Genomic DNA, 11,724 nt, shown 5'->3' with positions numbered 1-11,724 from the left:
GACTCTGACAGACTTCAGGTGACAGCAACAATGATGTATTCCCTGGACCCTGACCTATGTACCACCATGATGGTGACTGGTAAGACCCTAATGAAGCCAAGCAGGTGTGCAGACTGCAGGCTGTCTCTTGCTCTGGGACAGTGTAGGTGCGAACCCCAGCATCAGAGGCCAAGCTGTCGGGCCCAATGGCTGGCTGTGTCTCTGGTGAGACAGCTATGAAGTTTAAGATGATAACATTCAGACAAATGGCCATTTGGTTACTCTATTCCAGAACACAGAGAAGACATCAGGTAGCAAAGTCACAGACTTGAGGGGTACAGAGTCTCTGGTCACAGCCAAAGGGACACACTAATAGGCCAGAAGTCCCAGTAGATAACTGGAAGGGGAAAGAAACCTAAGAAGTTCCCAGTAACCAAAGGAAAGAGGGCTCCCATGGGGACAGGAGGCCACTCACGCTTCCAGTATGGACCACGGCAAGGACTGGGCTGTCCCACAGTCCACCTGGGCCCCACTCAGGCTGGCTCCAGCCCAGGCAACGTCCTCATCGTCCTGGAGCAAAGATGAAATCCAGGGCCTGCCGTTCGGCAGCTGCCACGTTGGGGTGCCAGAGGTCCACCATGAAGACCGCCCGTGGGCCATCCTCAGCGGAACCTGGGGAGGAGGAGCGTAAGGGGGTCAGGATGGGGAGGAGGAGCATAGGGGGTCAGGGTGGCCCTCCACACCCAGGGAGGAGGAGCATAGGGGGTCGGGGTGGCCCTGTACACTCATGTAGACCGAGCTGTAGGCCTATGGGCATGGGAAGACCTCCCTGTCTCAGATGGAGAATGTTCATGAGGTCTCTCCCATGTCTTGAGGAAAGCAAATGAAAAAAAAAAGGGGGGAGAGAACCTGGGCAGGGCAGTGGGACTGTCATTGCGGACACAGTCCGCATTCTGTTGTCCCAACCCACAGAATGTCTGACACTGGGAATGAGCCTGAATGTGACGACAGCCTTCAAGTCATGGCAGCTGGCTGAAGGTGGCTCGTCACCTGTCATACCAGCTACCCATGTGGGGAGACTGCATGGGAAGGTGAAATGGGGCGCCTTGGGAGTTCCTGGTCAGTTTTGTCTGGTACCCCAAAACTTCTCTTTTAAAAACAACCATAAAGCAAGCAGGCGGGCAAGCTCTAGGAGAGGCAGCACCCACCTTCATGGAATGCAGTGTGCAGGAAGGAGTCGTCGAAGAGCAGGCAGCGACCTTCTGCCCAGCACTGGGGCTCACCCCCCACCACCAGCTCACAGCCATTGGGAGTCTTCAGACCTTGGGGAAAAACAGAGGGTTGAGAGTGAAGGTGGCCAGGGTTCAAGGCTGCTAGAAGGTGGAGCTGGGCTGCTCCAGTGGGCACTTAAAAGCTTAGGTCTTCCACACGCTCCCCTGGAGTCCACACTGTGGGCTATATGTGGGTGACTGAGGCCACCGAGATGATGGCATTAGGGATCTTTAGGATAAGGTAATGAATGGGATCTATACTTATAAAACGGACCTTTGTACTACATGAGGTCACAGCAAGAGGAAGCCACGGCCACTGTGCTGGCGAATCTATGCCCACATGGCACACAAACTAGAGTCATCCAAAAGGAGGGAGTCCCAGTTGAGAAAATGCCTCCACAGATCTGACCGTAAGGCATTTTCCTAATTAGTGGTTGATGGTGGAGGGTCCGGTCCATTGTGGGTGGGGCCATCTCTGAGCTGGTGGTCCTGGGTTCTATAAGAAAGCAGGCTGAGCAAGCCACGAGGAACAAGCCAGTAAACAGCACCCTCCATGGCCTCTGCATTCGGCTCCTGCCTCCAGGTTCCTGCCCTGTGTGAGTTCCTCCCTAGTTTGCTTTTGGTCATGGCGTTCATCACAGCAAACAGGAACCCTGGCTAAGACACTCACCTGGCAGCCAGAGCCGCTTTGGGCCTGCAGAGCTCCGCCTTGGACCTCCAGCCTCAGAACCTTGCGGAGTCTGGGCTGTTTTGTTTGTTCAGTCAGGGTCTCACTGCGTTGCCCAGGCTAGCCTTGAACTCTTCCCCCCCCCCCCCGAGACAGGGTTTCTCTGTGGCCTTGGAGCCTGTCCTGGAACTAGCTCTGTAGACCAGGCTGGTCTCGAACTCACAGAGATCCACCTGCCTCTGCCTCCCGAGTGCTGGGATTAAGAGTGTTTGAACTCTTAATTCCCCTACCACCACCCAGCTGTTTCTGTTCTTTTTTAATTTAAAACTTTGTATTAATATTTTGTGGGGTGTGCCTGACACCACATGTGTGTGAGCATTAAAGGATCACTTAGGGGAGACGGTTCTGTCCTCCCACTGTGGGTTCCTGGAATCAAACTCAGGTCATCAGGCTTGTAAGGCAAGCGCCTCCGCTCACTGAGCCACATCGCCAGCCCTGTCCTGTTATCTGACAGCCACCCAGCATGTGGAATTGTCACACAGCCAGTCAGTCTTTCGAGGGACAGGCAGGACTGGCGAGGCCGTGTTGGCTACTACCAGCCAAACTCCTCCTTGGTTGGTTTCATCTGGTCCGGGCCCTAGACCGATTGCTTACATCAGTCTAGGTTCTCATGACCTCAAGAACTCATGATGTCTCGTCCTGGGATCCATGGGAATCCAAGCCAGCTTCGTCCATGCACAGCCAGCCTACAGCAGGACCTCTTCAACAGACAATTCCCTGTTAGTCCCACGGAGATCAAGGACCCATTTTTCCCTACAAGTTACTAGCTGGCCTGAGAAGGGAATGTTCACAATGACAGAGTGTGCACATTCTGCACACATGCACGCACACACAAGTATATGGTACGCACGTATCAGACATTAACACAGCGACCCAAACCTCCATGTCCTTCTCCCAGCCTGCCTACTCCACAGCCCTGGATCCTGACCACATCAGTCTCCCAGGCCTGCCCCTACTCTGCATTCCAAAGCCTTTGAACAGCATGGCAGCTGGGGATGCACTTCAGTGGCTCAGCACTTTCCCAGCATGCATCAGACTCGGGTTCAGCCCAGTACCCTGGAAATCAAAAGCTCCCACAAAGCAAAACCTTTCAAAAGAAAAGCTTCACTCCCATTCCCAACAGCCCTCAACCTCAGCCTGGCCTAGCCTGGTCTAAGTCAGCCATCTGCTCCCCACAGCCTACCCTACCTCAGCCTTCAAGCTGTTTGCAGCCTAGCTCCCTCTATGGACTCTTGCCATAGGTTTATTAAAGCAAAGCCATGGTGTGGATCAAAGTCTACCTGGTAATAAAGCTGGCCTCTGCCTGCCGAGAACTTCAAATGCTCGAACTACTTCCTTTTCTTCAAATAGCCCTGAAGGCAGGGTTGAGCATGGCCCACCCCCTGATTTAAAGAGGAAGCTTGGCTTCCAGGGCCTGACAGTGGGAGATGCCTTACTGAGCACTGTGTAGTCATGACAGCCACTGCCATGCTCAGGAGACTGCCAGGCACTATGCCAAATGGCCACTTAGTGAGTTGTGTCCTCAAAGTTCTCCTTAGTGCTGGAGCTGTGTGTCTACTCTGCAGAGAGGCAATGAGGTCTATGGAGACTCGGACCCTGTCCAGCCTGCAGCTGCCCATGGATCCAGACTCCAGCTTCGAGATGCCACCCTGTCCCACCTGCCTGTCAAGCCAACCGCAGCAGCTTTGACAATGGTACTTCTGCTTCTCAGCACAGACATCTTCAGTGCAAAGCACCCCGTATCCAGGGAGCAGAGGGAGCAGAACTGCTGGGGCGAGAGGGGGTGGGGGCCTAGCATCTGGCACAGGCTCCTGCAAAGTGCACTAGCGAGCCCCACCACAGCCTGCTTGGGACACTCATCCTCCGCTTTCCCCGTCTCCTGCAGCCAGCCAGCACCGCCTCTTACAGCTGCCACCTCCTAGCTCAGCATGCTCTACTCTGTCACCATTCACCAGGAAGAAGGTCCCCCATAGCTGTGAAGTTTACCTCCATGTACCTTACTCTGCACCTAGCACTGATGGCCACTCTGAGACACACCTCCTCTGACAGATCCCCAAGGGAGAGCTGCTGCCTCACTCTGGGGCAGCTCAGAGGAGGGAAGCAGCACACATGTAGCACAGCTAACTCATGGCTGGGCTCGATAAAAAGGCAGCTTAGCTTGACACTCAATTTGCATGCCACATACACAGCGCACACGATTCCTAGACTTTGAATAAAATGACCAGAATACTGGACACCATTGATCTGTGGTGACTCAGAATGTTTAAGCATCTTTCCCAGCCTCTCAGGCACCACTGAGGCCCTCTGTCACTGTTCAGAACCCCCGTGGGTTCTGTGTCAGCCACCACAGAGAAAGCAGCCACCAGCCATAGCTGGATACATAAACTTAAGTGAAAACTTTAGCTCAGCTGTTCTACTGACCATGGCCCAAGCCCTCAGCAGCCACACGTGGCCAGCGGCTCACATGATGGACAGGGAAGATGGAGGACACTTACCGGTCTCTCCTCCAAAGTTCTTTCAGACAGTGCCTTTCTTGCCAGATCCTAGATTTAAGTTAATGTGTGGCCTGGTGGCAGAGAGCATGTGTGAGTGCTTAGCTTCCATCTCTAGCACCACAGGCAAATGAGTCAAAGTTTGACAGAATAAAAAAAAAAGAGGTTCATATTCTGCCATCACAGTTGTTTATAGACCACCACCAAGAAACCAGGCTCTGAGGCTGGGATATGGCCAAGTCTTGTAAAGCACTTATAGTATAGTCATGAGGACCTAAGTTGCTACTTCCACATGTGAACTGGCTAGGCACCATGGCACACACTTAGAGTTACAGGGTTGGGGAGGCAGACCCCCCTGGGGCTTGCGGCCAGTGAATCTAACATAGCCAGTGAGCCCCAGATTCCAGAGAAATCCTGTAAAAACAAGGTAAACAGGTCCTGAGACAAGACTCAATGCTGATCCCTGGTCTCGGCGCACGCACACACACACACACACACACACACACACGCATACAAGTGCACACACAGAATGCAGGTTAGCACTTCAAGCCTCAACCCTCTGCCAAGCAAGTGAGTGCTGGCGCTGTAGGTGTGTGCCACTGCACCCAGCTGAACGTGTCTGTATTTGGTCAAAGCACCCAAGAGGCAAAGGCACCTTGCTACTTGAGGCTTCCGTGACTGTGCATGCTGGGGCTTGCCCCATCCACGTACCTAGGTGGCACCGGATGCGGATGTTGGTGGGTCCATAGTGCTCCGTGATCACAGTCCCAGGACTCAGCACCGAGATGCAGGCATTCCCGAAAACATTGTTTCCGATACAGGTCCGGAGGCTGCCGAGCAAGCGGTACGTCCGTGGGCACTTCCTGCAGTTCCTGGGGACACAAACGCCCTGGTTGACAAAGTCAAAGGTGAACCACTCCCCGCTGGGGGTATTGTTCACTTTCCACCCCTGTGGGAGGCTACAATTAGAGAAGGCCTTGTAGAGTGTCTCAAACTCGCAGAGGATGGCCTGGAAGTTCCGCTCCAACAGCTCCACATCGTGCTTCTGGGCGTCCCGGGAGAAGTAGGGCGTAGTGGGGAGATCAGGCAGGAAGAAGACCTCGGGCTTCTGGATGGAGGGCTGGCTGCTGAGGTAGCGGCCCTGCTCCCGGATGCCCTTGTGGATGCGGCCCATACCGGACCATGAGTACCGCTTGGCATATTCCTGCAGGTTGTGGTAAAGCTTCTGGTTGAGACCATCGTGGTGCATGCAGCGCACACACTCGGGTGACTGGCAGTACATGGACCCATTCTGTAGCCCATTGGCATCCACTCCCTGCAGGAGGGAGTTGACGGACACATGGGGTCGGGGCTGTTCTCGGCCCACATGGTAACAGTACCACACAAACATGACCAGCAGGCAGACCACAGTGACAACGGCTGTTCTGTCACAGTCCCGTACAGACTGGATGCCGGTGGCAATACAGTCCCTCAGGCCATCCAGAGACCAGCTCCAGGCCACCAGCCCCTCCAGCCACATCTTGAGGAACTCAGTGCTTGGATGGAAGCTGGCTCAGACGACGATCAGTCCTCTGGGGGTCGCCAGGGTACCCACAACATCCAGGTTAGCAGAAGGTGGAAGGAGTAGCTGGAGCAGGGGGAGGCATGGCTGCCACTGTCCCTCAGCTCCTGCCAAGGGCGCCATTGATGAATGGTGAGGCCTGCTGACGAGGCCCACCATAAAAGTCACTGAAGTTGGGCAGAGGGCGCTGCCTTATATCCCATTAGCAAATGCGGTCAGTCGGCCACCATGAAAGGATCTTCATGGTGTCCAAACCTGGGATGGAAACCAGAAAACAGCACATTAAAGTTATGAAAAGAAAAGTCCTGAATACAAGAGTCTCGGGAGGATGGAAACGCATCATGGAACAGCAGAGGGCAGTCACAATGGCACACTCTCCCTCTCTTTGCAAGCATGCTGTAAATCAGGATAATATAGGCTAATAAAGGAAGCGGGTGCCCTGGAGTGCCCTCTATGGCAGATACACCTCTTTCTGTCACTCGGTTGGCCTTACAGGAAAAGTCCAAGTCTTGGACTCAGTTTCCCACCTCTGAGGACAGCAGTGACGCTGCTTTGCCAGCCATTATGGGAGGTGGAACCCAAGTCACTGTAAAACACAATGCAAGCCCAACTGTGCCTCCCAGATCTCCAGAACCCAGAGTGCCCCCCAGTTCCTCTGACACACTCTGTCCACTCCTCCTTTTTCACGGTGGTGCAGTCAGGTCTGCGTCTTCCTGGAAGCCCTCCATTACCAAGAGGAACACAGTTGGGAGCATCTCAGTGTTCCTCCTCCTTCCCTAGGGGAGAATAGAGTACAAAGACAGCAAGACTGTCTCCTGTTGCCTGGACCAGCTAGGCCTGGGAAGTCTTCAGCATAGCAGGGAAGTTACACACCCAAACTAGACATGGGCTAGACTAGGAGTGGACACCAGCTGTTTGCAGGGCATGTCCCCTCTCTAAGCCCTCTCTAAGTTTTCATCCATTTACTGGCTGGGGATAATGTCACAGTGAGCCCTCAATGTGAGAGTGACAGGCAAACCAAACGTGGAGTGTCCCAAGGCTCCCACCCTGAGCAGAATGCTAAGGCCGAAACACCCCGATTTGGGGTGATGTCCACTCCTGGTCTCATGGAGAACCTTTGGTGCTCATTCCTCACCTACTGGCACCATCCCCGTGTCGGCTGAATAAAGAATCACTTGACTATAATGTTTAGGAAGTCAAAAAAACACACATACTGAATATTCATGGGGACTCATGCTTCTAGGAAAAGTACAGAAATGGGGGAGAGAGAAGCCAGTTTCTTCTCAAGATGCAAAGCCCGGGTGTTAAGCTCCTTCGCTGGCCCCTCCTCCATGGGTGATACCATCGCTCCGCTGTTTCCACTTTAGGAAAAGGGGAAAAGCTCCGGAAAGGTGTCTTCTTTGCACTTGCTCTTCAAGCCAGTCCAGGATTCCCAAAATGAAACGTTTCCTTCTAAACTGCAACTAAAACCGTCTTCAGCAGCAGGTTTCCTGGGTGCCCAGAGTCTCAGCTGGCTGTAAAACTGTCTTCAGCAGCAGGTTTCCTGGGTGTCCGGAGACTCAGCTCGTGGTAGTACCTGACCTATGAAACTGAGTTCCCACTAACCTGCTCATGTCAAATGCACACATGCACACACACACAATGGGTGGGTGGCTAGGGGAGCTCTCCATGGGCCATGAGCCCTTCCCCTCCTCATAACAGCCTCATTCCGGACAGAGCAGACAAGAGCCCTCCCCAAGACAGAACAGTAAAAGATTCAGCAAGGAGAGACCCTAACCTCTTCAAGAGATCCAATCCAGTGCTAAGTGAGTGAACTGGGAGCTGCCAGTCACTTAGAGCCCCAAGAGGCTCCTGCACCCACGGAGGAACATTCAAGCCCAGAGCTAACCTGTGACAAGAAAACAACTCTGGTTTTAGTGGAGTGAGTGGCAGCAGGAGGATGGATGGATGGATGCACACTGGTTCTTCTGGTTCCCATCAGTGATGGGCATCATGCAGGTTCTGCACCTCAGATCTCAAAGACCAGCGGGCTCCGGGGAATAAAGGCCAAATTCAATCAAGTCCAATCAAAGATAACTTCTAACACGAAGAATGCCCGGGAAGACAGTCTGCGTTTGACCCAGTTAACCCGGATCAGGTGACCAGCTCAGGAGGCTTTCTGATGCTAAAGAGTCCGGGTCACCCTGAGGTGAAGCCAGGAGGCTCCGGAACCCCCCTGCAAGGCACAGCACAGCAGCTGTGTGATGTTCGCTGTCCTCTCTATCAGAGAGCCTAAGAGCTGTCCGGAGACGAGCCCTCCCCTCTAGGGAGCTTGCCTCCTCAGAGTCTCCCGCCAGTGTCACAGGCCCTGGAGCTAGGTCAGAAAGACGTGTTAACGCAGGTGGTAGTAATGCCAGTAGTCAGGGGATGAGATGTTGAGGTAAGGGTTACCTGGAAAAGTAGGAAGGCGGGTCAGGACGCGTGACAATTCATGGGACAGGGAGGTGGGTTAAAGTGGGTGATGCTGAGGAGAAATGGGGGACCAGGAGAAAAGGCGATAGAGGAGAAGAAGAGAGGAGGAGGGGGAAGAGAGGAGGCGGGGGTGATGCTGCGCGGCGCCGATCCAGCCCGAGCGGCACTCAGCATGCAGCCGGTGCTAGGCGACCGCGGGCCCTGGGCCGGCCTGGGATGCAGGCGCGGGCGCCCAGAGCATCGTCCTCCGCAGCCTCGCAGCCCCGGAGACGCCGCTTACCTGCGCGGGCGGCTGCGGGGAGCCGGGCGACACCACTGCCCCAGGGACGCGGCCGCCCCCTGCCGCGCCCGCAGCAGCCGCTCGGCCCGAGCCGCGAGCCCCACCGAGCCGGTGCCGCCCGCGCTGCGCTCCGCGGCCCCGAGGACCACAACTCCCACAATGCCGCGCGCGCCTGGCGGCGGGGAGGGGGCGACGGGGCGGGACCCCCGTCGCGTGCACCTGCCGCGCGTGTCCGCGGGGGGGGGGGGTCCGAGAGCCCCGCCCCACCGCGCACCAGGTGCGTGCCTCAGGCGCGGGGTCTTCGTGTTTCAACCGCACTGGGTCCAGCTGGGTCCTCCCTCCCGCATCTCTTCCCCTCGGTGTCCTTCCCCTTGCCCCTCTTGCCTGTGATGGATCCCACACACACTTCTGAGGCCCCGCGGACACGTGGGATGAAATTGCAAATGGAACAGCCTGGAAGATCCGCGGCTCCGTGCTCCGCCTGGGTGCTGCCGACGGGAGCTGTTGCAGACCTGGCGCCTGCCCACAGGGAGGCCCAGTCTAGCCAGCAGCGGTCTGTTCTGTCCAGCTCACAGGATGGGAAGGGAATACTGAGCTGGGCCTGGGGACACCGCGCTGCCAGCGCTCAGGGAAGCGTGGGCTCCGAGGAACAGTGCATGGGAGTTCTGGGAGCGTGGGGTGGGATGCCAGCCCACAGCCCATCTGTGTATGTCCTCGAACCTACTGCTTTCAATCCCAGCATGCATCTCTGTCATGGCCTAGAATCCTTATTTTTGTCCAGGATCCATCTCTCGGGCCTGTCCCAGAACCCCTTGGCCCTTCACCCAAGCTTGCACTGTTGGTGGCTGAGAACCCACCTCCCTCACCCAGAACTTCCTGGCTCAGAACCCACTCCTTCATTTCCTGGAGTCCCCACCTCTGTCACTTAAGCCCCCGTCACAACTCCAGAAGTAGATGAACATTTTTTTCTGCTTTTTATTTTAATACAATAACCCAAACTGCATTCATTAATTTACTAGGTTCTTTCACATGGCTGCTACCAAAACATCTGATAGAAACTGCTTGAGGAGGAAAGGCTTGTCTGGGTTTTTAGTCCGTCATGGCAGAAAAGGCATGGAGGAGTGGTGGACATGGAAGTGTGAGATAGAAGCTCAGGAAAAGGGGCAGAACAGTCTATCGTCTGTCAAAGCCCTGCTTCCTGCCTGCCACTACCTGCTTCCTGCAGCCAGACCCACCTCCTGTCAGCTCCAGGATCTCCCCAAACGGTGTGGTAGACTGAGGAACAATCCGTCAAACCACCGAGTATGATTTCAATTGGAATATTCACAATTGAGAGTTTGTAAAATGCACTTAGGGTGGGTGCTGATACAAGCGTGGGCTACAGGGGGCTGCACACCAAGCCCTTCTGCTCCCGCTAGTAACTGGACTGAGTGGCCAGAGAAAGAACAGGGCTGTGCCCTGCTTCACGTTTAGAAAGTTGCCCAAATTTAGCCATGTCCAAGACACCTACGCATAAAGAAGGCTATTTTTCATATAAATGTCCGTATGTGCTCCATTCCTGGACTACACCATCTGCAGGGCATTAGGAATTAATATTGTCTATGAATCTTGTAATTATCTGTGACCAGAGTGATTATAGGGCTCCGTGTTTGTTAAGAGTGTTTACTTGTTCGGTGACCAGATTCCAGACATGGTTCTGCTAACCTTTCTGGCCATTTTATTTTTTTAATTTGCTGAGAGTCTCAGAAAATGAAAACGACTCCAATCTCGGTCAAGCTCCAATGGCCTTAGTAGGTGAGTTCTGCCAGAAAAGGGTACCCAGGACTTGTCAAGGGGACCCTGGGGTGAGAACTGTGGACACACTACCACTGTGCTGGCGGAAGGGCTGAGAGCAGGACTAAATGGGTCTAAATTGCCTGCCTTCAGCACTGCCGTCACGGTGTTCTCCTCCCTCCTGTCTTGTTGAGGGAAGTCATTGCAGCCCACTCTAGAATGCACAGCCCATCATTACCAGCGCAGCTTGGGGCCACCCATCCCCCTGCTCCTGCAGAGGGAGTGTGTGTGTGTGTGTGTGTGCTGGGGTGGGGGTTGGGAGGACACAGCTCAATCAAGGTCACAGTAAAACAACAGGAAGTGTTAAGAGATGGGTGTGGCTACTCCGGAATGGGATCCTGAGCATCTGCTAAAATGACCAATGTTCATAGGTTAAGAACCAACAGCTTTAGCAGGGCAGTGGTGGTGCATTTGGGAGGCAGAGGCAGAGGCAGGTGAGTTTGAAGCCATCCTGGTCTACAAAGTGAGTTCCAGGACAGCTAGGGCTGTTTCACAGAAAATCCTGTTTTTAAAAAAACAAACCAACAACAAACAAGAACCAACAGCTTACTTGCCTGAATCCTAAAATTGAAAGGGCCAAGGCAGGAGGATGGGAGTTCTACACCAGCCTGGGCTCTATTGTTAGGCCCTGTTTTAAACACCGTGCAAAAGAAAACCAACAGCCATTAACTGACTTCACTGTACGACACTTGCGCTTTCACGATGTAATACAATAACATTTTTGGGAAGGAAAGGATTTTGGGTGATCTCAAAGGTTAAGTTTCTAGGTAAATTATACAGCAAAGAAAATACAATTACATTATGGTATCATTTTACTCTCTGAGGGGTTTGTACAAGAATGCCCCTCCACATCCTCCCCCCCCCCCCATCTGTTTGAATGCTAGTTCCTGTTTAGGAAGGAACCTGGAACTGTTGCTGGAACTGTTTAGGAAGGATTGGGAGGCATGGCCTTGTTGGAGGAGGTGTGTCACTGGGAGCAGGCTTTAAGGTTTCAGAAACCCAGGCCCATTTATCTCTCTCTTTCTTTCTCTCTTTCTCCTACTTACAGAAAAGGGTGTAAGTGCCCAGTTATCATTCCACTGTGATGCCTGCCTCCCTGCTCTCAGCCGTGACTCACCCTCTGGAACTAT

The 11,724-nt window shown here is 54.0% G+C and overlaps 1 protein-coding gene across 1 annotated transcript; it reads right to left on the bottom strand.

Annotated features, from left to right (window-relative positions):
* Positions 1-393: 393 nt before the first annotated feature.
* Positions 394-6,267, bottom strand: Asphd2 (aspartate beta-hydroxylase domain containing 2). Its single transcript, XM_050121173.1, has 3 exons — positions 5,181-6,267; positions 1,188-1,301; positions 394-651 (listed from the first exon to the last, which is right to left on the bottom strand). The coding sequence occupies exons 1-3, from the start codon at positions 5,986-5,988 to the stop codon at positions 542-544; spliced, it is 1,032 nt and encodes a 343-aa protein (XP_049977130.1). The 5' UTR covers positions 5,989-6,267; the 3' UTR covers positions 394-541.
* Between the last annotated feature and the right edge of the window lie 5,457 nt (positions 6,268-11,724).

The sequence above is a fragment of the Alexandromys fortis genome, unplaced genomic scaffold (genome assembly GCF_014885135.2).
Source record: "Alexandromys fortis isolate MF-2015 unplaced genomic scaffold, M_Fortis_MF-2015_v1.1 scaffold_197, whole genome shotgun sequence".
Classification (NCBI taxonomy): domain Eukaryota; kingdom Metazoa; phylum Chordata; class Mammalia; order Rodentia; family Cricetidae; genus Alexandromys; species Alexandromys fortis.
This window is presented reverse-complemented; position numbering and strand designations above follow the sequence as displayed.

Excerpts from the sequence above, each read along its gene's own strand:
- Asphd2 (XM_050121173.1), bottom strand. The coding sequence starts at position 5,988 with ATGTGGCTGGAGGGGCTGGTGGCCTGGAGCTGGTCTCTGGATGGCCTG. Across the intron at positions 1,302-5,180 it reads CCGCATCCGGTGCCACCTAG|GTCTGAAGACTCCCAATGGC; the intron begins GTACGTGGATGG and ends TTTTTCCCCAAG. Across the intron at positions 652-1,187 it reads GCACACTGCATTCCATGAAG|GTTCCGCTGAGGATGGCCCA; the intron begins GTGGGTGCTGCC and ends CCTCCTCCCCAG.